This window comes from Opisthorchis viverrini (genome assembly GCF_000715545.1).
Source record: "Opisthorchis viverrini unplaced genomic scaffold opera_v5_116, whole genome shotgun sequence".
NCBI classification, from domain to species: domain Eukaryota; kingdom Metazoa; phylum Platyhelminthes; class Trematoda; order Opisthorchiida; family Opisthorchiidae; genus Opisthorchis; species Opisthorchis viverrini.
The window spans coordinates 1,147,157-1,173,751 of NW_008751772.1; the positions used below are offsets into that span (position 1 = coordinate 1,147,157).

Consider the following 26,595-nt stretch of genomic DNA (forward strand, 5'->3'; position numbering starts at 1 on the left):
ATATAATTATGTGTTATATCACATGCTTTGTATTATATATATTATATCATCCTAATTATATTGGTATATATAGTATTATGGTTACTATATATTTTATTATATATTGCTATATTGCATATTATGTCATAATATATGATATTACAGTATATTGTATTACTACTATATTATTATAAATTATTATGTCATATATCGTTTTATATTATATTACGTTATGTTGTATATCATATTCTCAACCTTTTAAGCAACGTAAACGTAGCTATGTATCCCTGATGCTTTTTCTACCGAGAAAAACCCTTTCCCACAGCTTCTGAAATGCCTTTCAAGCATATTTTTGAACTTTATACACAAGTTAAGTGCAGGCACAGCAAAATAAATCATTTTTTATTAGGTCTTTGTTTCGATCAACAAATTGACGGTTAAATGTGCATGCCTTTTTGTTCCCAATTCAGTTTGGACTTTTGGCGGTCGACCTAACTGTTTCAGGCCAAAATCGATGAAATCTTAAGAACCATTCAAAGCTCAACCTTTGAAGCTGGTTGGCTTCCGCATTTTCCGCCTCACCTGTGGGGGTTCGCAAAGACATTTGTTACGATTTTTGGCCGTGTTTCAAACTAAACAGAATGGAACGTTTTGCAAAAGATGTATCGATGTTTCGGAGCAGGCAAACTTCAGCTAGGGCGGTCTTCAGTGACATGCAAAGCGGACCTTGTAGAATTAAAACAAAAGAAATTTCGTTTTTTTGTACGCGGTTGCGCGGTAAAACGGGCAGCCAGTTTTTCATTGCTCCTTGACCTATTTTCAGTGTGGTTCGTAAATTTGATGCAAAGACAGTTGTACTCGTAAAGGAAACTACTCACAAGGTTGCTGAAAACTCTTCGACAGCTCACGACCGGTTTCGCCCTTCTTGGGGCTCATCAGGTAGACACAGTCCCCGAGTTTCCGTCAACCCAAATTGGACTGTTTTCGAGAAATACACTCATTTGCAAATCAATTTGGTTTTCATGAGAGACTCTACTGAGTCGATCTCTCGTTTATGTTATTCAACAACTGGGTGTACTGCACACAGGCCGCCTCATGTTTCAGTTGGCACGATATTCGAGATGTTGCACTGTATATTTTCACAAAGGAAACTACTCACAAGGTTGCTGAAAACTCTTTGGCCATGTAGAGACGAAAAATTTCGGTTTGTGCGTTCGAACGGTGCATTTTTGGGTGAAACCGTAAGCAGTATTACTAAGGTATTAGAAAGATTGCGACAGGGTTGATACAATGTGGTTGAGGGTCGCTACTGGATTGTTGACATCACACACGATCGAACGGTCCTCTTGGCGCAATTCATCCGGGGAGTTCCCACCAAAAATGAGGGCGTCGGACTCGAGATTGGTTGTTATTAGAACTCACAAGCAGTGCCTGTCCGTGACGGATTGTCTAATCCGCACAAGTGACATGCGAGTCAATCGTGTTACCACTACTCCAACAGCTTACATCGTTGCCTCATCGATCTCGGCCACACCAGGACATCTGACAGGTGAGGTGAGTGTGGGATCACGAGAATAATCGCGTGCAGATAGGATGAGTACTGTTAACACAGATCTCGCAGCCACCAGCAACCAAGACTATCGAGCGAGCGTCCGGAGCGCTACCTGACTGGGTAGTCTCGATCAATCGACACAACCAGAGTAGTCGGGTATCACTCAAGCGTAGTGGCAACTTCGATGCTTAGAACGTCAGGCGCCCGGATTTTGAACCCTTGACCACCGAGGATATGTGCTACTTATAATCGTTGATAAAAGCAAGCCCAATGCGTACCCATTTCAAGGTAGGCTCACCAGAATAGTGTGAACGCGATAACATAGTTTCTTTAAATCTGAAGCTCCGAGTTTCGCTTCTGATGCACTTGATAAGATCCACTTTTTTCAGTTTTTTTTTTGCATAAGAATCGCTAATACGAACAGTTGTATCGCTCCCTTCTTTTCAATCATCAGCTTGAAAGAAAAACTGTGCCGTTTCGTTCACAATGAACCATCTTCAGTGTGCAAAGTCCATTTCACTGGTTTTGTGTGTGATGTACATAATGTCATGTACTTCTATCGATATCAAGGACATGTCTTTGTTCGTCCTGTTTGTACAGCAGTTCCGGGCGCCACAGTGTTAGCTACACTCCTATTTGCGTCACGTTTTCCCCTCGCAACAGACAATGATGGGAACACTTGGGGAAAAACTGTCGCCACAAGTGGCTTTAACGCTGATTTCGACTCGGCATTAATTAGGAGCATCTGCGCGCAAAAACCCCGAGGAAAGGACACGCTGTAATCAATGACACACGATATGGGAGAGTTTACAGCTGCTTTTTCAGTGTTTTCTCTGTGCGACTTATGCGTGATCGCCCCCTATATCTAAGGCCTTTTTCAAATTAGCCTGTTCATATATGCATTTTTTTCTGAAACCTGTGTCAAGCGAGATGAAATTAGGAAAGCGGAGATAAAATTAGGAATTCACACGCATACTAACACAGTGTGCCCCGCAAAAATATCTGTGCGTTTTATTGCGTAATGAAGTTGAAAGTTTTCACTGAAAAGTTAAACTCCATTTTATCAAAAAAATGCATCACTTGGCGATTCTTTGACAATGCTTTCTTATTTCGATGGATTTTTATTTCTTGTCTGCACCTTGAACACAGCTTTCACATAGTTGACTGATTTTGTCCCCCAGAGACTTTTGGTATTATCCAGCCTTGCTATTGTTGATATTTAGCATAGTATACTACTAACATTTTACAGCAGCGTATGTGACGGACCAAAAATCATTTTGTACCCGTCAAATGGCGCGGTCTAGTTTCAACTAGTACTCAAGTGTCAGTAAATTCCCTTGGGTCAATTCGTCTGTAAAGTAAAAAAACTTTTTTCGGATGACAGATAGTACAAAAAACAAGACGGGTTTCAGCAAGTTCCCCTGAGTAACCTAGAAAAGACTGCATCCTGATGATTACAGGTTGTGAATACTGATCTGGGTGGATACTGCGGCTGGTCACGTTGGGGACCTTGGTAGCCACAATTTGGTCAAAAAAGAATTTCAACTAAAACCGAAGTGAATGGTGAAAAATTAAAACGGGTGAAAACATCAAGACAAGGCCCTCATCCAGTCGAGATAAACCAGTTTGATATGCACAGGTCACTTGTATACGTGACTATCAGCAGTTACCATTTATAGTAACCTCAGTGAGAGGAAGAACACCCTTCACTGTGGAGTTGTTTATCGATAAGTTACAAGCGAACAGACACAAAAGTAAAACCTTATTTGATTACGGTAAGTAAAACGTGATCAGTCTCAAGCGTTCCTCTGGACTTTTCCAGACATTCTTTGAATAATAAACGAACATTGCGAATCAAATCCATAATTTCCGTCATTTTCCAACAGATGCGGGTCTGCTACACGCCACTTCCATGCTTAGTTGGTAGTATACGACGTTACGACGGTGTAACGGTGGATACTACTGATGAGGCATGTGAGTAGTATGTTCTTCCGTAAATCCGCTACACGTCTCTTGAAAAGTGAGATCTATTAAGGAATTTTTGGAGTCGCATCTGTTTGCATTTGAGTAGCAGTCAATGCGTACCCAGGAAAGTTCAGGAAGACGCGTTCAAGAGAAGATGGATGTTCAGTTTTTGTAAACAAGATGCATGTGAGAGTTTTGCTTCCCTGTCCAATAGTCTGTAGCTGTTCAGTTGGGGTTATCCAATAAACAACTCCCCAGCAAAGGCCTTCTTCATCTTACATTGTCTCTTGTTATCAACCACATATCCACTTGTCCATTTGCGTCCGTAAAGCGTAGTCTTTCATTCGTCCTGTTTTAGGGCCCTGTAGCTAAGTTTGAAATTTGATACCTTTCTTCTCAGAGCGAGTGCTTACTGCCACACGCCCAGTTAATCAATGGAACAACATGCCATCCTCTCATAATCCGATAATCTTGTTTGCTCAGTCATCTGAGCAAGAGGAACACACATGTTTGCGGGGAACCGGTCACAAATGTTATTTTAAGGACTCTATACTTGGTTCTGGGGTGTCAGCATCGAGTTTAGTGCATATGTGGTCAACTTTTTTGGGTCTTGTGTACACCCTATTGATCGCGAAGACTACACATAATTTCGCTCTGAAACGAAGTCACTGGACAGAGTACGGGCATGTGAATGATCGATGCAAGCAGCTGATAGTCACGGCCTGCCCATGGGTCCTGCTCATCTTCGTGAGAAACCGCAGGGTACGTCACTGTACGTAAGGCCTCTTGACTTCCCCACATGGTACGAGGAGCTTTCCGGATGCTAGCCTGCACCAGGAGTAGCGAGGCAAAGCCACACTTTTGGCCGCTAGACCCCGTCAGTCAGAAATTCCTCAACTTATGGTATACAGGGCCGTTGATGAACTGCAAATCACAATGTGTCGTGTCAGTTTGATACAAAAAAGTCTGCACAGCGCGCAAGCTGACCTTTGCACTGATGCACCAAAGTGCACTTTTACACAACCCGAGAGGACTGTTTGTTCATTGGTGTTTATGTCACATTTTCAGCTTGGTGGTTGGACAGTACTGATTTATCGAATATACACTCATTTGCAAACTAATTTGGTTTTTCGAGAGACTCAACTGGAGCCCAGCTGGATCTCTCGTTTGTGATGTCTCCAGGCAACTGAATGTGCTGCACCAGGCTGCCTCATGTTCCAGTCGCTACTATATTCGAGATATCGCGATACATGCATATCTTTGTAATGTACTACTCATGGGGTCGCTGAAAATCCGTCGACAGCCCACGACCGATTTCGCCCTTTTTGGGGCTCATCAGGTAGCCGCAGTCCCCGAGTTTCCATCAACCTTATGTTCTACTTGAAACCAAAGTGCACGAAATTAGCGAATATACACTCATCTGCAAACTGATTTGGTTTTTAGAGTAACTCACCTGGAACCCAGTTGAATCTCTCGTTTGTGATATTTCCAGGCAACTGATGAGCCCCAAGAAGGGCAAAACTAGTCATGAGCTGTCAACGAACTTTCAGCAACCTTATGAATAGTGCATTACAAGGGCTGAGTTATCATCGCACACTCCAAGAAATCGCTGAGGCGAGAGAAATCCAGGAATCAAGCTTTGGTTACTTCCACTGTTCCCACTGCTAGGCGTCTTAGAGAGCTGATCAGAACCTGCATCCTCACTGTTAGGTCACATTTTTGCGGTGCCCCCGCTGCCAACGTATGCTCACCTAACGTTTTGTTGCCGCTCATGAGTACCGATAGTACGGAACGTTTATAATGACAGCTTATCCTGCCACAACAGCTGTTCGTCGTGAATTAGAGCAATGAGGTCAACGTCGGTTTTATTATGAAGTCATCTGGTCTTAAACCTGTCCCTATCTGCAAGAACCAACATTCACGAGGTATCGAGGAGTAGAGTCGTATGGACTTGAGCAAAGCGTCAAAAAAGGTTACCCCTCGTGTTCCACGACTCCCCCTCACCCAGAAGAGTACATGTGACCCAACATTGAAGTACGCTCTTTATTGAGGCTTTCACATGATGCCCGTCCAAGCAACAAAGTTTTCTCCGTTGATTAAAATATTTTCTAACAATCCATCCTTTCTTTTCCTTTTCATGTTTTTCTCGTCTCTTGTCTCCTCACTGTGAGAAATTCAGTTGATATACGTGATCAAAAAATTTACCCCGTATTGTTAGTTTTTGGATTTTGAGAATAAAACCCCATTAAGGAATGCAAGGTCACCTGAATCCCAGTTGAACTTCTCGTTTATAATGTTTTTTCCCAACTGAATGTGCAGCACCAGACCGTTTCACATTTCAGAGTACAGTGTGTGCACATAGCATACTACTCACGAGGTTGCTGAAAACTATTCGAATCTTGTCCCCGGGTGACCTTGTCGCTTGCTCGGCAATGTACATTTATTGTTCAAACTAGTTTGGATTTTGAAAGAAAGGTTTTCTGGAAAGTGAGAAAACCTACACCTGTGAGTACCGGGAATAGAATACGCTAAATTCGTTCTTATTGGCACTGCAGAAGCAAACAAATTTTTCCAAAGTTGATCGGTTCGCACACAAACACGTCTAGTCTTCAGTTTTACAAGAAATGTTTCATCTCACACCGGAGGAATTTGCTCACTGCATGTGTTCAATCAAACTGGTCTCTAGATTCACGCAAGCCCACCCACAGCGAACATGAAAGGATCGAACGACCGACACCGCGTCAGCGAAAAAAGACACAGCTGAGATCTGACGAACCCAGACACGCGCTAACGGTTCTTTTGCAGTGGTGTCCATAAAAGACCGTTTGGACAACAGGATCCAAACACGTGCAAGTTTCTGTCACACGTAAACTCGTCGGTTGACGTCATTCATCTCAAAATAGATGCATTTTCACGAAGCGAAATTCCTGGAAGAAGGTTGAAATCCACATACCTGTTTGGAGCCATTTAAAGGACGCCGCTTGGAAAGTGTCACTCCGGAAACGTGTGTCCGCAGGTAGAACAGTTTTTCAGGAGGAAAAGGATACTGTGAAGATAGATAGATAGATAGATAGATAGATAGATAGATAGATAGATAGATAGATAGATAGATAGATAGATAGATAGATAGATAGATAGATAGATAGATAGATAGATAGATAGATAGATAGATAGATAGATAGATAGATAGATAGATAGATAGATAGATAGATAGATAGATAGATAGATAGATAGATAGATAGATAGATAGATAGATAGATAGATAGATAGATAGATAGATAGATAGGTAGTTAGATAGATAGATAGATAGATAGATATCCTGTGATCGAAGGATACCATTCTTCCCAGTTTCAGACTTCAGGAAAACCCGTGCATTGCCAGAGAAAAAAAGCGGATATATTACCAAGTTGCGCGCCCTAAGCGCATCTCACGTTCTTTTTTTTATGTTTGTTGCTGTTTTAGGGTACAATAAATATTGTGCAATAAACGTGGTTAACTGACAAGGCTGCATGAGATCCCGTTGACAGGCCCTGCCGTTTCTCTCCGTGTAGTACCATTACAAACCAGATAAAGGAAAGCCAATATTTCAAATTCCACGGGGTTTTTAGCGGCCTTACGCTTTTCGGCATTAGTGTGCCGTGGTTAAGCGGTTGTCATACCGGTGAAATATGTAGTTGAAGCTGTATATTCATTTGGAAAAAAATAGTTACTATGTAAATAGCCACGGCCGAACGCTTTTGTTCTGTGGGTGGTCTAGTGCGCAACGGCAGTTAAAGTTTGTTTTGGCACTGCCGCAAGGAAAACGATTACACATGGTTTTCCACTCTGTGCAGAGACTCTCTCCGACCAGGGTGCAAGATGGCACGACAGAAGAAACCTTCAACGCGAAGCAAGAACCGCTGCTAAGGTCGTTGGCCTTGAACGCCTTTTGATTCAAGGTCATCCGGTATCGATTATCTATGCCTCAGATGTGCCGAGCTAAATATAGGCTATATGCGTATATCGATCTCTCAATCGAGGGGCCGAGTGGACGTAAATAACCATCACTTCTGGTTCTTTTCCCTATAAATCATCAAGTCAAAGGGCTGCAAATAAAAGATTCGGTTGAGAGACCAGCTTCCGGATGGCTTTTTCATCTGCCGTTTTTTAAAAGCCCGGCCATTCGTGAAACCACGACTTACATTACAGGAGAACACAGGTATTACCATATGTTATTACTGAGTCATCTTTACCCACTAAGAGCGACTTCCGAAACCCAAAGAAACGGCACAGTGATTGTGGAACATCGGAAACGAAATGTTTGTCACCTCTATCTCTCCGTTACTGAACTAAGCTTCACTTCAAGGAATGGTGATTGAGTATGAGTGTTCAAGTCAGAGAAATATGCTCTTTTCAATTCTGCGTTTCCGCCAACCTTATGTCCTAATTCAACACAGATTTCACACAATTACCGAACTGTACTTAGTTGCATACATAAAGTTCACGAAAACTCGGGGACTGCGCCTACCTGATGAATTTGAAAAAGAGCGAAAGCGGTCGTGGGCTGTCGAAGAGTTTTCAGCAAACTTGTGCGTAGTTTCCTTTATGAAAATATACTGCGATATCTTGAATATCGTGCCAACTGAAACATGAGACGGCCTGTGTGCAGCACATTTAGTTGTAAAAGATCTTAAACGAGAGATTCAACTGAGTCTCCCGTGAAAACCAAATTGATTTGCAAATGAGTGTATTTCTGGGTTCAAGTAAAACATAAGGTTGACAGAAACTCGGGGACTGTGCCTACCTGATGAGCTCCAAGAAGGGCTAAACCGGTCGTGGGCTGCCAAACGATTGTCAGTAAACTTATAAGTAATGTATTACGTCTATGCATCTATCACGATGTCTAGAATATCATGCTAACTGAAGCATAAGGTGGCGCTGTGCAGCAGTTTTAGTTGCCTGGAAACATCAAATTAGTTTCTGTGTTAGAAAATGGATTGCAGGCCAGTGTCTTGTGCTCTGTACTACGAAACAAAATTTCAGCTGCAGACGCTCACTGATCGGCCCTATTGATCAACACTTATTTCGAATCAGAATCATCTATCGATCAAGCTGGTCCTTGATAAACTGCGTAGCTTAGATCGATAATAAGACATGGTTCTCGACAGTTCCGTTTCCCGTAGCACGGACAGTTGGTCTAAAACACGAATCTTGTGACCACGAGGAGGTAAAGTGCTTCGAAATACCTGTCGAATGTTGTGCTTAGAGTAGTTCGTTGCCGATATCAACCGTTTGTGCCCCTTCCACCATTATACATCAAAGCCACCAAACAGATGGGCTACCGGGGCCTTTCGTACCATCGTGTTCCTGTAAAGGATTCCACTAGCTTCTCGGTCACGGAGGTAGGACTGACTTCTTACCTTCCTTCCAAAAAAACTGGGCGAATATCTGCTGGCAAAACTCATCGGTTGCCAACCACTGCAAATAGACGGGTCAAGGTTTAAATCAATAATTTTTAAATGCTGGAAATTCGTGGGAAACGGAGAAATTTCGTGCTTCGGTTCCTTGGTCTATCAATCCGGGCAATTTGCTAACCAATAGAAATCGTTGGGAAACTAGAAGCATAGTTAAAAGACTGACGCAAATTGCCAGTTCGATTTGCGTCACTCATAACGAAAACTGAAGCAGGCTTTTCCGCCGTGGTTCAGTCGAGATTCAATAAACCTTTCCACCAAAAAATTACCGTTCTGGTGAGAATATCCCCCCTTCCGTTGGGTGACTTTCCTGTTAGTAACTCCGCCATCTACCCAGCAAATAAAAGTTATTTAAATACCAAATAAAAGGAGTTGAAACGTGAACAAAAGCAACCTGATCGCTGACTTATCTGTTACTGCATACTCCATAAATTGAAAAGTTTCCGTTCCGAAATTCCACCGTTATATTGTGTCGGTTACTTCACTGTCCGAATGGAGAGTTGTCTCGTCTTGAATGACGTTCTAGTTCGGTATAAACCCACGAAAAATTATTTCGAAACCTTCTAAGGAATGCGCGCTTCTTGAACCGATGCTGGCGTTCGCAACTGCTACGGAATTTCCTGGATGTATTCTTGGTGTCCAAACAGATTTTTGTATACTATCACGTCCTTCCGCTTGATAGGACTAGGAACTGTTTATACAACATAAAATGTAACGACTATATGAAGGTTTATATAGGTTAGACAGAATCGGTGAGCGTAAGAGCTCCATTAACAGACCGCCGAGAAACGCAGAGGAATGCCAGGCGTTAGTCAAAGATTCAGGAATGGCAGTGCATGCTCTAGACACTGAGCATAGGATAGATTTAGAAAATGTGGACATCCTGAGACGCGGTTTAAGATTCACACCACAGCGACTGGTGGCCGAGGCGGTGGAAATCGCCAAGCATCCCAGTGTGAATGGAATAGAGGGAGTAGAACTGGCAAACGTCTGGAGAGCGGTCTTAGATCAGCCGAGATGACACGAGGCGGTGTGCAGCGAAATGGCCAGGGTCTAAAAGTACAACATCCAAGTAGAGTTAGATCAATCAACCAACCCACCCCCATCCCCAAACCAATTGTCCCAGTACCCTTGGACGAACACAGGTGAACGACCCCAAGGGGAATTTTCCATTAAGGTGTCCCAGACTGAAGAAGGAAGGACGAAAAATCCGGGTTCATCATAAAGATGAATCCCCCTAACCAATCGATCGTAAATCTTAGTCATCCCCACTAACCAACAAACAGTATCATCAGACTGAACACCCAGCCCTAATCAAGTCGGCCGGTCATGAGAAATCTCACGGATTGGTTTCCTGACTGCCTTAAAACCCAATCAAGTAGATCATAAGGTTGACGGAAACCCGGGACTGCGCCTACCTGATGAGCCCAAAGTGGAAGGGCGAAACCGGTCGTGGGCTGTCGAATAGTTTTCAGCAACCTTGTAAGTAGTCTCCCAATCAACTCATTTACGGACTCACATGGCCTGACGAAGCGTTTGTGTCAAAAGCAAAAAGTTGCCCAGCAATAAATCCACCGATTGTTTAGGAAACCTCTCTGAAACGTTGGGTGAATTGTCTGCACTCCTCACCTAGGTAACCCAATTGTGGTGGAGGAAACTGAATTTTGTTGAAACATCGCATCGTTCCTCCCTATCCAGGGTGGAGTGAACTCCTACGACCTGTCACGTCAAACAGGTAGAACAGATGTTCTGCGATTCAGAGCTCAGAACGCAGGAGGAACCAGTGTCCCAGTCTTGTTGACACACAGCATATTATAGATTAATGAAGGTAGACTAGAACGAGCCAAAAAGCGAACAGTTTTTCGAATATACACTCATTTACAAACTAATCTGGCTTTCGAGGGACTCACCTGGGACCCAACTGAATCTCTAGTTTGTGATGTTCTCAGATGTTTTCATTACAAAGATATACATGTATCGCGATAACCCGAATATCGTAGCGGCTGAAACATGAGGCAGCCTGGTACAGCACATTCAGTTGCCTGAGAACATCATAAACGAGAGATTCAGCTGAGTTCTAGTTGAGTCTCTCGAAAGAACCAAATTAGTTTGCAAATGAGTGTATATTCCCTAGTTGCGTGCAATTTGGATTCAAGTAGAGCATAAGGTTGACGGATACTCGTGATGTCTGTATAAACAGAGTGTTCCCTTGGAACCAACTCTTCTCCGAGTTATGCTCGTGCGGACTGTCCGACACACTGCCACCTGACTTCTATCTGTACACCACAAACTTATCTTGGCCTGAGTTTATTCCACGAACCTCGTTTCCTTCATCGAACTAAACAACTCCACTGTTTCTCATCCACCCTGCTCAAGCGCCACGTGTTGTGGAGGACTGTCTGCATTTGAAAACCCAAGGCACATACAATACCAGAAATTTGAACATGGAGTAAAGTCGAGGCCAGATAGAGGAACTCGGTATGTTGTTGCTGCAACTGAGTAGATTTGTCACTCTGATTGGTCCATCCTTTCGCCACATCAACTTGGTCAAAAACCAACTAAATTCCACCGTCGCCGAGCCTCCATGAACGATAGTTCAGTATGTGATTCCTCATCTGAGTTCCTCAGCTTTCAACAGTCACTTGTGTGGGCGATTTTTGGAGTTGCGTTCAGCGTGTTATCTGAAACTTGGTCTTGCAGACACTGCGTACAACCTTACTGAGCTTCATTGTTTATCGATCCAAGTTTGTGTAAGCCCCATATGGATTACCGTGGATCTCCCTGGTCTCAAAGTTGGTACATCGCTTCATCACTTTGTCTGTCATACCCCAGCTAGAGGTTTATATCAGGTAGGCTGTTCTGGGGGGGAGGTTTTGTGGAACGAAGAGAGAAGCCTTCACATTCCCCTGTCTCTGCCTTTCTGGAATGATCTTAAGCAATTGAGCTCAGGTAGCATTGACTTACCTAGATTCATGCTTGATCTCATTCGAGTAGGCCACTCAACTTGAGCATCTGGCTACTTTCAGCGTGAGCACTTGATATGACCACCCATACTTCTATTGAAAACAAGACAAATGCTCCTAAATCAAGTTAGTTTATGTACATCAGAAAATAGAATGAAGCTTTCAGGATTGGTTGTCTGTCAACATCCGACTACGACTGTATTGATGACGCGACTGAGGGGGAGGCATGCGAGTAGCATGTTTTCTTATCGTAAATTCGCTTTGTGTCTCTTGAAAAGAGAGACCTGTTGCGGAATTTGTGGAATTGAGCACCGGTCAATGAATATCCAGGAAAGTTCAGGAAGACTAGTTCAACTCAAAGATGGATGTTCGGTTTTTGTAAACAAGATGAGTATGAGAGTTTTACTTCCCTGTCCAATAGTCTGTAAGTGTTCAGTTGGCATTTTCGAATAAATAACTCCGCAGTGAAGGCCTTCTTTCTTTCCACGACTACCGTCCAACTGTGTGCGTGCTTACTAGATTGTTCAGGTAGACGCTAAGGCACTGGGCTTTCCGCCAGCTCATGGAGATCAACGGCACCTCATAGGCTCAGCCGAAACCATCATATCTGCTATTTAGGAGGCGCACACCGCTGTTATTTCGTTGAAAAAGGGAGCTGACAAAAAAACGTTCACGAGTTTTACGGCACATGACCAGCGGATGTTGAGTCATTGCTATAAATAGCAGTGCAAAGGATATTTACAATCTTGTACAGGGCTCCTGAGGCCAGGTATTCTCAATCTCTCGCACACACCTTATCGTACTCGGGGGGGGGGCGGGGTTTGACACTCCAAAAGAACCTCTCCGTAAACAGAAACACCTCTCTAGGGGACCGGTTAAGACGGGTTCGTGGAGCATTTCATTGCTGCTAGAAGTTGATCGCGGGATCAACCGTCCCGCTGGGTGCAAGGAGATTTTGTTGCTGTTATCGAAACAGAAAAAGGCTTTCGAGAAGCTGGCTTTGAATACACAGTCTCCTGGACGGGGGTTGATTTCTCCGTCCGATCGCTTAAGAAGCTACTCAGAGCAAAGACGTCTTTTAATAGATCTGTGAATACATGAGGGGCCGGCTTCTAAGGCTTTGTGCTGTCCTGTCAAGCGAGATTCTGACTCAAGGCGAGGTGGCGCGCGTTCCCCGACAGTCTTTTGCAGGTGGACAAAAGGAATACACTCAAAAACAAAAAATATAAATTCGTAATTCAGAACAACATAATGAGGGTAAATTTGAAGTTTTCAGACAACAATTCAGTAGCCTTTATCCTGGTAACCACACCCGAGTAGCCTTTCACTGAGGGTCACTTAGCTGCGAACGGTGGACGCAAGTGAACAGCTCATGGTGGTCGTTGGCTTGTTCGCTGAGCTTGGCAATTTGATTGCAAACGTTTCATCACCAATCGAGGTGACATCATCAGTGCGTTATTGGGGAACGTAGTGTTGCGTAGCGGTGGGTTGGTGGTTGTGCTTGTGTTAATATACGCGCTGCTAGCAGGGGATGACCTTTGATCGTGGTTGGTTGTTCGGTCGGGCGATTCCATTGGTTGCTCCGTTGTCCTGTGCACATTTTGACATTTTACACCAAGTTCGCATGATCCCCCGCCTGGTGTTGTAATTCGCCATGATATGACTTGATTCCGCCACATGCTGGTGCGCTTTTCACATCATCTCGGGTTCGCACACCAAATCGCGAAGTCCAATAAACCATTTTCATGTGGTATGGCCCGTAAAGTACAGTTTGGCATTTTTATTCCGAGGAATGGTCACAATTCCATCTAGTTTTCACTTTACATTCGGGCATGACTTGACACCGAGTTTCGTTTGGACCAGGGGCCCGTTTTTGACGGCAACCGCTTTGTATTGATTACCAATAGTCCCTCCAACTTTGACGCGGTTAACAACAGTGTGGTGCTCGGCATCGAACCATCACAGAGGCCAGTGATTGAAGTAACTGTCAGCCGCCGGCTTATGCCCCGACAGACACATCGCTTTCATAATAATTCTCATTGAATTTATCGAATGGGAAGCAAACTCCCCCGTTTAGCGACAGAAAAAAACTTTCAATCTTGGCATTCGTGTTGAAGCGTACTACACGGTGTTTCGAAACTGACGTGTAAAAAAGTGAGACTGGATACCTGTCATATGATGACTTCTAACCTACATGTTTCTGGCAACGCGCCCCATCACTGGTCGATACGCGGGGAAAGTGGGAACAGTGTTCCAGGTAGTCAGCAAAAGAGGACCTGGGAACGGCGTCAATTGCCGAGGATGATCTTGGAAGCCTAGTGTGCAATAGAAGTCGCCTGGAATATGTTCTCTCTTTTATTCGGTCAGCTCAACTCAAGCGTTTTCTGTCGGTTACTTAATTCCCGATACGCCTTTCCGTTTTGACATACCACGGAGCTTTGGAGCCTGTAAAAACGACCCCAAGCGATACTTAAAAATGTTATCGTTAGTGTTGGCCCCACCTGCGTTTCAAACAGTTGGACGAATTAGTCTTCACATGTCGATTCGAAAGAGCACATAAACAACGAATGTTCCAGCCATAGAGTTGCCGTCAGCCTGCACGCGCGATGCGAATCCGACAGTATTGAAAACGGTTTGGTCCCAGTAGAGGAACGTCGGTTACATCTAGTGTTACTGCGCCGCCGTACATAACGCCGATGACTCTGTAGATGACACACTTCCGACTATACATTCTGGACCAAAATCAATAACTTTGCAGTTTTGAAGCAATGCACTTCGCATACGCCTGGGCTTCTGGAAGTTTAAAGCGGACAACCTGGATGTTTTAAAACAGTGCACCCTCTGCTGGTCTGTTCGCCGAGTTTGGCAGTTGGATTGCAAACGTTTCATCACCAATCGAGGTCACAGTGCGGAGGTGAGTGGGTCGCTGACGATGTCACCCAGATTGATGACGAAGCGTTCGCAACTGGTCTCTTATTTTTTTTAAACAAAAAACGGTTAGTTTTGCGCAAAAGATCGAATTTCATCGTAATCAAATGTAGTTTGGAAACAGTGGAACAAAGACGGAAAATTTGAACGAAACAGTGAGAGAGAGCAAGGTTGCAGAATCGATTGACCTCACCACAGCAGCATAAAGTATGCAATATAATGTAGCCAACAACATGGGTACAATCCCCAAAACAAAGTGACTGATCGGTAAAACAAAGACAGCCTCAGAAAAGAGTACATGTTTCAAAACCCTGTAGATGTTGTAAGCATTTTTATACGCTTTGTGGGGGAAGAGAGCGAAGCTAAATACATTCATCTTGCAACCGTGCAGTTTTCGCTGTTTTGTGATCAGGGGATCACAGAAAGCTCATTCTTTTACCCTTATCCATCCGGTTGCCATAGGCCTCGCATTCAAAGGTAGTCCCGCTTGAAGACACCAGTCTCCATCGTGGTGACACTTATACTACTTAAATACTACTTTCCGCTAATTAGATGCCGGAATTTTTTCGGACAGTTATCCGGACCCACAGTGGAATTATAGTAGTATGTAACGCGGAGGAGTGTGTGAATATGACCGAAATCAAATGTGACCAGCAAACGATGCAAGCACATGTTACGCTCATATTGAGTTTCTCTGTCCAGTTGAGCGGACAAACGGCACGACAAGGGTGAACCTCGCATACTAGTTTGCAGAACACAATTAAGCACGACCAAGCGGAATGTAAGTTCCCAGACTGACGTGCAGTCACGTGACGTGGATTCTGTGATTGAAGACTGAGCTCACAGTTGGTTGGTCAGGCCAGCAGCTGAAATCGCGAACTGATCAGTAAACAATGGAAGGATTGTACGGCGCTTCCCGGATATTCAGTGTAGATAGAGTATTGAACGCATCAGTTTGAGGGGCCGGCTGGTTTTCGTCGTTCGCGTGAGTTCAGGACCCAGAGTATGGTGGAAAAAACCTGCGAACGGATTCATTAAATCAGCTGATGTCAGCAACAGAAAACCGAGTGATACTATTTTCGAAAAAGTTTGGTGACAATCGGTAGATTTATTGCTGGGCAGCGTTTCTCTTTTTTAAACAAAAGCTGCTTCAGGCCAAGTGACTAGATCCTGAGGTTGGTCGAGATTGAAGGCGGAAGGCAGCTAAGTCAAGCTAAATCTCTGTTGGGTGTCAGCCGAGAGATTTTTGGGTGTTAGAGCGGTTGAACAAGTGTTGGGTCGGTGGGGAAACCTACATGTGTTTGGGTCCAGTCTAGGGTCTAGTTCTTCTGGTTCGGTTCATTCGATGGCTCCTCTTGAACTTTGTTTGAACCTTTTTTCAGTCTGTGTGGGTGAGCGAGTGCTAAGATAGTTGTGTAAGAAAGATGCTGTGATCTTTGGTCGAGTTGGGATTTCCATCCCACCCCCAGTTTTTGCTAATGATTCGATGTGAATTGACAACCACACAGTCACCTTTCAACGCGGCTTATCTAAGACCGCTTTCCATAAGCTCGCTAGCTCCACACCATCAGTTCTATTCACGCAGTGATGTTAGTAATTTCCACCACCTCGGCTATCAGCCGCTGTGGTGTGAATCGCAGTCCCCGTCTTAAAACGTTTACATTCTCCAGATCTATTCTATGTCCCGTGTCTAAGGCATGTCTGAGGCCATCGCTGAGTCTTTGCTCAGCGTTTGGTATTCTCCTGCATTCCTTAGTGGTTTGTTAATCCTTCTTTTATGCTCACCAATTCTGGTGTGCAATTCTCTGGCAGTTTGTCCTATATAAACCTTAGCGCAATCCTTGAAGTTAATTTTGTACACACAGTCCCTAGTACTTTCAACCGGCAGGGGATCTTTCAACTGCACCCTTCTGAAAAGATACCCGAATGTTGGCTAAATTCAACAATCTTCGAATAACCTCCTGCTTTATATGGAATGACTGCTGTGCTAATCCATTCTTTACTGGGTCTAGATACTGGAGCCAAAATTTTCCTTAGTTGACGCCCAATCAAACTCACTGGGTATCCTATTTCTTGAATTTTGTTGGCAATCTCGATTTGAGCTGCCGTCCGGTCGATCTCTTCTGTGCACAGCGCTCTAACTCGACGAAACATCGATGAGACAATGCTGGCGTACACGGACTTTAGATGTACTGATGAATAGCTTAAGACGGTTCCTGAGTGATACCATCTTTCCACTAAATGCAATCCCGTGACAGTTTATTAATTTCTCTCGTTTCCAATTAGCGAATGGGAAACTAGAGCGCTCGCATGATTGCTGTTTGGTGTATGTATGGTTGCGTGCACCACACGTGAGTTTGGCGTGATTCAAACTGATTTTTTTCGTTGTGATTGGTGTTCACCGATGGAATAGTAGAGAGTTGCCGTTGTTGTTGTCCCTCCGTCTATGAGCAAAACACTCTCTCGCTCTGCGTTAAATTGTTCACGCTCTTTCACACAACCGAGAAAAATATCACGCAGCATGTGGTTGCCGAGGCTAGTGGACAACACAGAAACGAATCAAATTCTTGTGGGCACACAGCGAATCAAATCAGTGATGGTTTTTGTCAGGACTTGAGGGCTGTAGCCATTACTCGAAAAAAAGCGTTGATCATCGCCATCTAAAACTTAAAACGACTGTTCAACATTGATGTTTTGCTGCCTTTTATTTGTAGACGTCTTGGTTGTGCGTGGACACAACCAAGTGCCCATATCAAGACGGACCTCGACCTTGAAAAGCCTGACAGCGGTGGCTCACAAAAGACCTTCACTTCTAACCAGCGATTGCCCACACCCGTTCCACCCTTCAACTTGAAGTACCATGAAATTGTATTCGTCAGAACTTTGCTCTTCAAACCCCGATGAAGTTCATTTCTTTCGTAGGAAAAAAGTCCAACAAACAAACAGGTAACATCGACCAATAACGAAAGACTAACAGTCGGGGAGAGATTCCACACCAGGCGGCATTGTCCTACAGAACACATTGAAAGCCACGTTCGCACTGCGGATGGGCGTGTTCGTGTCCAAAAGACAAATGGACTGTTATTCCTGGCGGTAAACATACATCACAAGTGCGCTGTTGTTCTTGTAAACAGCAACAGAAACTGTTGTCACTGTTTGTAGAAAGAGGGAACCATGTGGACCTCGGAAGCATCTAAAGGTTCCAAATGGTTTGTGTAAATGGGAAACGCGATTCAAGGGTAGAGAATGTCAACAGAGGATTGATGCAACAGGGAAATGTATCAGTGACTTCAAAGCCAGGTGTGAGGAATAGCGAGGGAACAGGGGAATCATCGATTTGCTGGTGACAAAGTATACGCGATGCAGAAAACGTTTAATCTACCCGGTAAACGGTTCCAGCTGAGTGACCAGTGAAATCGTTTCTAGCATAAGGTTATAAACGACTGGGATGTAATCTACGAATGCTCAAAGAATTCGCCTAAAATGAAATCAAAACCAAAGCGATTGCATTCGACACATGGCAGCTTATGGATTAGAAAAGCAGGTGAGTTACCCACCTGTAAAGTTTTCACAAAAAGACAATTTTACCCCTCCCACAGGGTTTCGCTGAAGTTCCACGTTTTTCTCCTGAGCAAATTTGTGTATGACTACTCTGATTCGTTGGCTGGTTTGCCCAGTTTATGCGTTTATTGATTTTTTTCAGAAAGAATGGATTGATCAGCTGAAGAGTTGCGATGAATTTGTGTACCGGAACTCCATTAATTTCGTTCTTCGTTTGGCCAGGTCGATTTTAGCGGTTAATTTAGAAACACACTTTAGACATTCGACTGACTGCAGATATCATGAACCGTAGTCAAGCTCGCAATGGATGAAGCTATTTAGTCAGGGGGTGACTGAGTATCTCTGCGCAGTGGTGCCTGTTCCAAGTCCATCCCAAATATCGGTAGGATGATGTAATCGCCCAAGTTGAATTAAAAAAGGAATTTACTCACTCTGGCGACTCACGCTACATAACCAAGTAGAGCACAAAATATATCATCGCAAAAACTCCGAGTATTTTTGGGGGAAACTACTCAGAAGGTAGCTGAAACCTCCTGAGAGCCTCACAACCAGATCATCTCTCCGCTTTGGGCTGATCAGGCAGTTCCCGAGATTCCTTTCGGTCAAACGTATGTCCTACTTGAACCCAAAAGGTACGAAATTTCCCAAGTACTCTCATTTGCACAACAGTTTAACTTCCGCGTGAGACTAAGCTAAATCCCAGGTGAATGGCTCACCAGTGATGCACATAGGGCGCATCTTCTTTTAGAGGGGTCAATCTTTCCCTAGCGGAAACTACCAACGAGGCTACTGAAATTCTTCAGCACTGCTTGAATCAAGCTTGTACAAGATTTGCGGAATACATTCATTCGTTGGCGCAGCAATTAGGATGTCAATCAGAAGGACGTACAGTCCTCATCGATTTCCGGAGCGCTGGAAGGTCGTTTTTTGAGCTCGAACGCACAAACACATGGCACAAAGTTCAATAAGCGGTATCCTGGTTAAGGCTCATCTGATCAGAAAGTGTTACAAATCTGCCTGTTAGAACTGGTTACATGCATCACATAAGAGGAACTGTCATCTGTATGGGCCAATTACATTTCACGTGATCTCCGGCATCTTTAAACCCCGACTAGAGCAGATCCATCGCTCCATCGATCGATTGAAATATTCAAATAGACTACTAAGTGGTCAAACGCGAAGGTCACCAAACACAGTCGAATTGCCCAATTAGAAAAAACCAACAATCTCAATCAATGGCTACTACCTTTCAAAATCATCCGTGGAGCATGTTTTATTAGGGAAACTTGAACCCAGGTGATCCTGCAAGCGTTTTATAAACCAACTCAGTGGCGAGTCAGTCTACCAGAGTCCTGTGGATGGACGTTTCTCACCTGGGGGAAGCTGATACAACCAGGTGCATACACTTTCCGATTTCCAAGTCATTAGAATATCGAGCTTTTTCTTTTTTGTACTGGTTTAGCTTATATCGATTTTGTTGCAAACTTGGCTTCTTGCTTCTGTCTGAATTCACAGAGGGATTCTGATGACCACCCATCTACGTATAGGCACCAGTTTCTGTCTACTTGATGCACTTTGCTTTTATTATTTCATGGCATTTTGATAATATTATGCCCCACAAGTGGTTGCCCAGGGCTTCTTCGATCTACTTTTCCGATGTTGCGGTTGTCGAATGTGTGAGTTGCCCGAAACAAGTGAATGCACACCACAAAGTTCATGGCTAAACACGAATTTTCAGCGACCCTATGAGTAGTGCATTACGAACATGTATGTATTTTGATATATCCAATAGGGTACTAACTGAAACATGAGGTGGCCTGGTGCAGCACATTCAGTTGCCTGGAAACATCACAAACGAGAGATTCAGCTGGGTTCCAGGTGAGTCTCTCGCGAAACCAAATTCGTTTGCAAATGAGTGTATTTCGCTGATTCAAATCGCGTTTTTCAAAAAAAAAAACAATTTACATTATCCATCAGCAACCCGGTTGATTTGATTTTCCATCGGGGGGAACGTTTTTTTAACAATCCGTACTAGTCTGGCCGAGCAATTGTGATAAACCCTTCTAGCTGATTACAGAAATATATCGACTCAGTTTTGTCTGTAATTCAAATCAAAACTGTCGAACGATGAACGTTAAACATGAACAAAAGTCAAACAAATGCTCAATTCTACACACACGAATCTGATTACTCATGTGAATCCAGCGGAATCTTTCGTATGCGGTAATCCGTTTCGAACGGGTTGCCTCATGTTTCAGTTGCTACTATAGTTGAGACATCGCGGAGACACGCTGTTTTTTGTCTAGACAGAACAATCTACTCGCGCGGTTTTCGAAAACTCTTCGCCAGTCCTGTCTCGCTTTTCGTGTTGCATAGGAAGGCGACGTTCCGTAGTTTTCATCAGAGTGGATTATAGTCGTACGAACTTTGCGAATCACGCTTTTTTCGGAAGATACCCAACTGAATCCCGGATAAATCTCTCAATTATGATAGCCCGATTCAAATTAAAATGCTTCACCAGGCCACCTTGTTTACGTTTAGACAATATATTGAAATTTTTTAAAAGAAAGATGGTGCTAACTGAAATTTTAGGCGCCATTGCGTAGTGCGTCCAGTCAAATAACAGCACCAAAAGCAAGAGATTTGTGTGGATTCACTTGTGTTCTAAGCTAAAACCAATTTGATCTGTAGATGACGGAATTCCGTGCATTCTGTCCAATTTGGGTTCACGCGAAACCTCAGGTACCTCGGGGAAAACCAGGTGTGAACTAATGAGGGATTTCAGCAACCATATAAGTAGTGTGTTACGTCCGAACAAATGTTATTTTCGCCTCACGTGTTACCATGTCCTGACATGAGAAAATCTCAGCAAGTGCTTGTCACTGATCTTTTAGATTCGTTGATTAAAAAACGTAGGGTAGGCCAGCAAACTAACTGGTGGGGGCTAGTCAGGCTACTGATAATCAGCTCAAGTCCAAAAGGTCAAATGTTGAAACTACCAGGAAGAACGTCACAGATTGGGAACTGACCCCCTGAAAGAAACCCATCAAGTATTAAACATCTGTACGGCGTTTTCCTTAGAACATTTCAGCGTGGCTTGGCTTCAATTATCGGATGAAATCCAACCCTAATGGTTGTTAAATCTCCTCACACGCTCACTCAAAATAAGGATAAGTTCTCGTACAAAGAGGGGCTGCAATGTAAAACCCCATCCGATGAATTCACTGGTTTAACATACTACTCATAAGGTTGCTGAAAATTCTTCAACAGCCCTCCACCGGTTTCGCCGTCTTGGGGCTCCCCGACTATTCGTCAACCTTTTGTTTTACCTGAACCCAGATTTCACGTAATTAGAGAAATACACTCATTTGCAAACAAGTTCGGTTTTTTGAGAGACTTACCTGGAACCCAGCTGAATCTCTCGTTTGTGATGTTTGTAAGCTCAGAAACCAGTCGTCGGCTGTCGAAGAGTTTTCAGAAACCTTGTGAGTAGTGTATTACGACTATATACATGTATCGCGATACCTCGAAACCTGAGGTGGCCTGGTGCAGCACATTCAGTTGCTTAGACATCATAAACGAGAGATTCAGCCTGGTTTCAGATGAGTTGCTCAAAAAATCCAATTGGTATGCAAATGAGTGAAGATCGGTGTTGATGGGTGTTTATTAACGCCTATCAACAGCCTGGATCAAGGTCCCCTTTAAATAACGTGGGGCCGGTGTAGGTTTTGCTCTCGCACGCACCCACACTCTCGCAATTGTTTGTTCGGAATATAGCGGCTGTGTTCCCTTCTGTGAGTCTTTTTTCTCCGGCATTAGGCACTGGAGCGGGTCAACGGCAGATACCACAGATTGACGAATCAGCAGATGTAACACCTCCCCTCACACGTGCACCTTGTGCTGAACACATAACTACAGTAACCCGCCCTGACCAGCTCAGGTCATCCTACTGGTGACCTGAACTGATTGTTCCTTGATAGCTAGCCAATGTCGTCTCACTGTCCATTTACACCATACTCATTCAAATACCGCTCTCTTAACCTTTGCAATTTTATGCCTTGAAAAGACCTTGCCGAAAACATATTCATCAGCCCACCTGTGTTCTTATTATAAGTGGGAATTTTCGAAAAATTTAACGATCACGTTTCAGATGGCACGCAAGATAGAATGACCAGCATCGGTCCAGGCTACACGCAGTTTCTCGACAAATCATTCGAAATTGTTGCTGCCAGGTAAACGAACTCCCGACCGTGAATTTCTTCTGAGTTGGTTTACTGTCAAGAATGTGCTCAGTTTAATAACTGACAAGTGTCTTGATCGGGTCCTGAGCTCTTTTGTTCATTGAATAGTCTTTATTAGTTGAACAGAGGCGAAAAGACCGCAGCACAACATCAGTGTTAGACGCCACACCTTTGTTGTCCATTTTTACGGCAGTTCGTCCAGGGAGTTCGAACAAAACGTGTCTATTCCCCGTTTTCTTTAAAATGGAAAAGGCGGCAATGACAAGGAACACAAAATTCTTTAAAATGGAAAAGGCGGCAATGACAAAGAACACATGTTTTCCTCGCAGATAACCATGAAGCAACTTGGTTACTAAGATCCCTACATCTTTGTGGAAGAAGTCAGGATCCGAGTCTCAAGACGACGCTAAACGGACGCTAAACTGTCTCAAGGCATTCCGCCCCCCTAACCTTATAGCTGATAGTGCTCTCAAGACGACGCTAAACGGACGCTAAACTGTCTCAAGGCATTCCGCCCCCCTAACCTTATAGTCTGATAGTGCTGCAACTTTCGGTCGGCACTCAAAGTTTCCGATCGGTTTGTATCTTATTACATTAAATTTTGTAAAATGTGAAGATGTTTCTTCCTCACTACAATTCCTGAGGAAAGATTTAATTCGCAGAATAAATAAATTTCACCTATGTCGGGTTTGATCCGATTTGATCTGTGAACGTTCAAAGCAGATTTGTCGGTTAAATCGGGTTAAATGCTTCAGATATCCGGTTACCTTGCAAAGTAATGATCTCGTAAGTCGACAGTCACATCCTGCTATTAAGAACAAGACAATTCTCGGAAGCTATTCGACTCAGAGTTACTTTGGCGTTACTTTCCCATCTTGAATGGATTCTGTCGGTACGAAAACTGTTATACTGACGTGCTAGTTGACCAAAGAGTTCAAAGAGTTTTTCAAGTCTTGTTGATGCCGAATTAGGTTTTGAACGCTTTTATGCTCTAATGTCCCCATCCAATCAGCGTTTTGAAACCAGCCCTTCTGTTAAGATCAACTCAACGCTTCCTAGTCCGGTGAGATGTAATCAATCGTTCGTATGGAAGGTCGTTGAGACTTTATTGGTTTCTCGCAACAGATTGCCGCTTTATGTCCGACGGGGCTGAGTGAAACTCACTCAGCAATATCTGATTTTAACAGCATGCGTTCCCTGCTAGTTTTTTAACCGTTGCGACTTATGTGTGAAACGATTCCATCTCGCAGCTGACTGACGTACTAATGAATGAAGGGTGCGCAGTGTTTTAAATACATTTTAGGCTATTTCGTTCTAGGAAATTCAGTGTCTAATCTACCCGAGTGAGAGTCATGATCGCGTAGGTACTGACTCCAACCAGCGTGGATGCAGCTGATGTGAACACTTTCAATAAGCGAACCACAAACCGATCGTGAACCTCATCTCTTTGGTGCGAACCATCGATATGAATGATGTTGATTATTGTTGACCACTCCCAGCCGAAGGATGGGTGACCCCATGGTTCTAACCCAGTCACACGAGTCATTTAAGATGTCCTGAGAACCTCTTTCGTTTCGTTTTAACCAATCCGACAGCGATGCCTACTTCTGTAAGTGTTTTAGGCACTACTTTATCGATTGGGCCATTCTCACGGTTGAATGGCGTGATTTTTGGGAGCAACCAAGATCGACGCGCTGGTTTTAAATTCCATAGTAACATTTGTGATATTTCTGGGCTAGAGATTCCAACGCCGTATGTAGTAAAACTTCGTTACCCTTCGAATACACCATTAAAGAAGGAACCTTTCCGTGTGTCGAAAACATGAAGTACCGCACCCTTGTCGTCAGCAGTCTGCGTTTTCTAGAAAAACAATTGCCTCCGCTCCCCTACCTGATGAGCCTCGAGAAGGGCCAAACCGGTTGTGGGTTGTCGAAGAGTTTTTCAGCAACCTTACGAGTAGTTTCCTTTATGGGAATATACTGCGATATCTCGAATATTGTACCAACTGAATCATGAGGCGGCCTGTGTGCAGCACATTCAGCTGGAGGACAGCATAAACGAGAGGTTCAATTGAGTCTCGCGTGAAAACCAAATTGATTTGCAAATGAGTGTATTTCTCGAAAACAGTCCAATTTGGGTTCAAGTAGATCATAAGGTTAACGAAAACTCGGGGACTGCACTTACCTGATAAGCCCTAATAAGGACGAAACCGGTTGTGGGCTGTCGACGGATGTTCGGCAACTTTATAAGTAGTGTATTACCTCGCGATATCTCGAATATCGTAGTAGCTGGAACACGAAGCGGCCTGGTGCAGCACATTCAGTTGTTTATAAATATCATAAGCGAGAGAACCAGCTGATGAGTATCCCGTAAAACCAAATTTGTTTGCAAATGAGTGTATTTTACACTGGTTTGGTTTTTTCGGTGATAGGTCAGTGGGTAAGCTTGCGTTACCAAATCCTACAAAATATGAGTTTAAGAGGCTGCTACTTGAACCCTTCCCCTTTCCGGCCGGTTCGACTGTCACAAACCCAATAAAACGTCCGATTGACGTCCTAGAAGAGTGCAAGTGTAGCAAACAGCGTTGCTTTTTGAGAGGGGTGAATAGCACTTACTCAGACCGTGTGTCTACTTGTCTCCTTTTAAGGATCATTCTCTGGTCACGCAAATTTACCAGCGCTCGTAAAGGTCTGTTTGCACCAGGTTCGTACGTGCAATGTTTCCCCCCAATGTTCAAACTTTGCAAAATACTAAGCGAAAAAGCGAAAAAAAATGAAGACAAGTTACGAAAATCGTTGGGAAGTAAATGTCTTGCACTGAGGGAGAGTATTCCCCCTCCCGCGCGACTACTCTGGTGAATATTTATTGCCTGATCTGTCATTAGTCACATTTATTATCAGTGATTCCTGCTTATCTAAAGTTAACTTTGAACTGCCATATGTCAAAGAAAAAGTAACGTCATTCAGTGATTCACTTCCCGGGCGGGGGGTTCCTTACCGCATGAATTCACCGGCAGACGAAAGAGGTTTCACTCGCATCCACACCCAATTGTTTGCAATTCTGGAATAGTTCAGGTTTCATTTTGTGGGGACCTAACCAGGGTTTAAAGATTTAATCCTTGTTTTATGTGATTGATGTTCAATCGATAAGAACTAGTCATCATTCATCCCGCTGTCTTTTCCCAACGATTAACACGCATTTTCGTCGTTATTTGAATTGAAGCATTGGAACGGAAACCCAGATACGATCAATCTTACTTACTTACTTACTTATTTGCTTACTCACTTACTTACGTACCTACTCACTTACTTACTTACTTACTTACTTACTTACTTACTTACTTACTTACTTACTTACTTACTTACTTACTTACTTACTTACTTACTTACTTACTTACTTACTTACTTACTTACTTACTTACTTACTTACTTACTTACTTACTTACTTACTTACTTACTTACTTACTTACTTACTTACTTACTTACTTACTTACTTACTTACTTACTTACTTACTTACTTACTTACTTACTTACTTACTTACTTACTTACTTACTTACTTACTTACTTACTTACTTACTTACTTACTTACTTACTTACTTACTTACTTACTTACTTACTTACTTACTTACTTACTTACTTACTTACTTACTTACTTACTTACTTACTTACTTACTTACTTACTTACTTACTTACTTACTACTTACTTACTTATACTTACTTACTTACTTACTTACTTACTGTGTATCGCAACAAGTTAGAAAACTTTGAAAATAAATTCAGAACCAGCAGAATCTGGCGTGTGCGCCTGGCTATCAAACAAACATACACGTGAAGAGAAAATCGCTCAACGTTTTCAATCCAGTTATAAGCAGTTATTTTTCTGGGCTCTCAAAACTGAAGGCCAATTGAAGAATAGTCAACTGGTCATTCTTAGATTGCAGAAATGTCCAGTT

At 43.4% G+C, this 26,595-nt stretch overlaps 1 protein-coding gene across 1 annotated transcript in view; it reads left to right on the top strand.

Moving 5' to 3' along the window:
* The window catches only part of T265_13898 (hypothetical protein), a gene marked incomplete at both ends in the record, with an annotated part of 15,041 nt that extends 5,071 nt beyond the window's left edge, over nt 1-9,970 (top strand). The window contains 6 exon segments of the mRNA XM_009171034.1: nt 803-1,220; nt 4,565-4,665; nt 4,679-4,835; nt 4,840-4,940; nt 9,518-9,687; nt 9,693-9,970. Coding sequence (XP_009169298.1) covers nt 803-1,220; nt 4,565-4,665; nt 4,679-4,835; nt 4,840-4,940; nt 9,518-9,687; nt 9,693-9,970 — 1,225 coding nt within the window.
* Between the last annotated feature and the right edge of the window lie 16,625 nt (nt 9,971-26,595).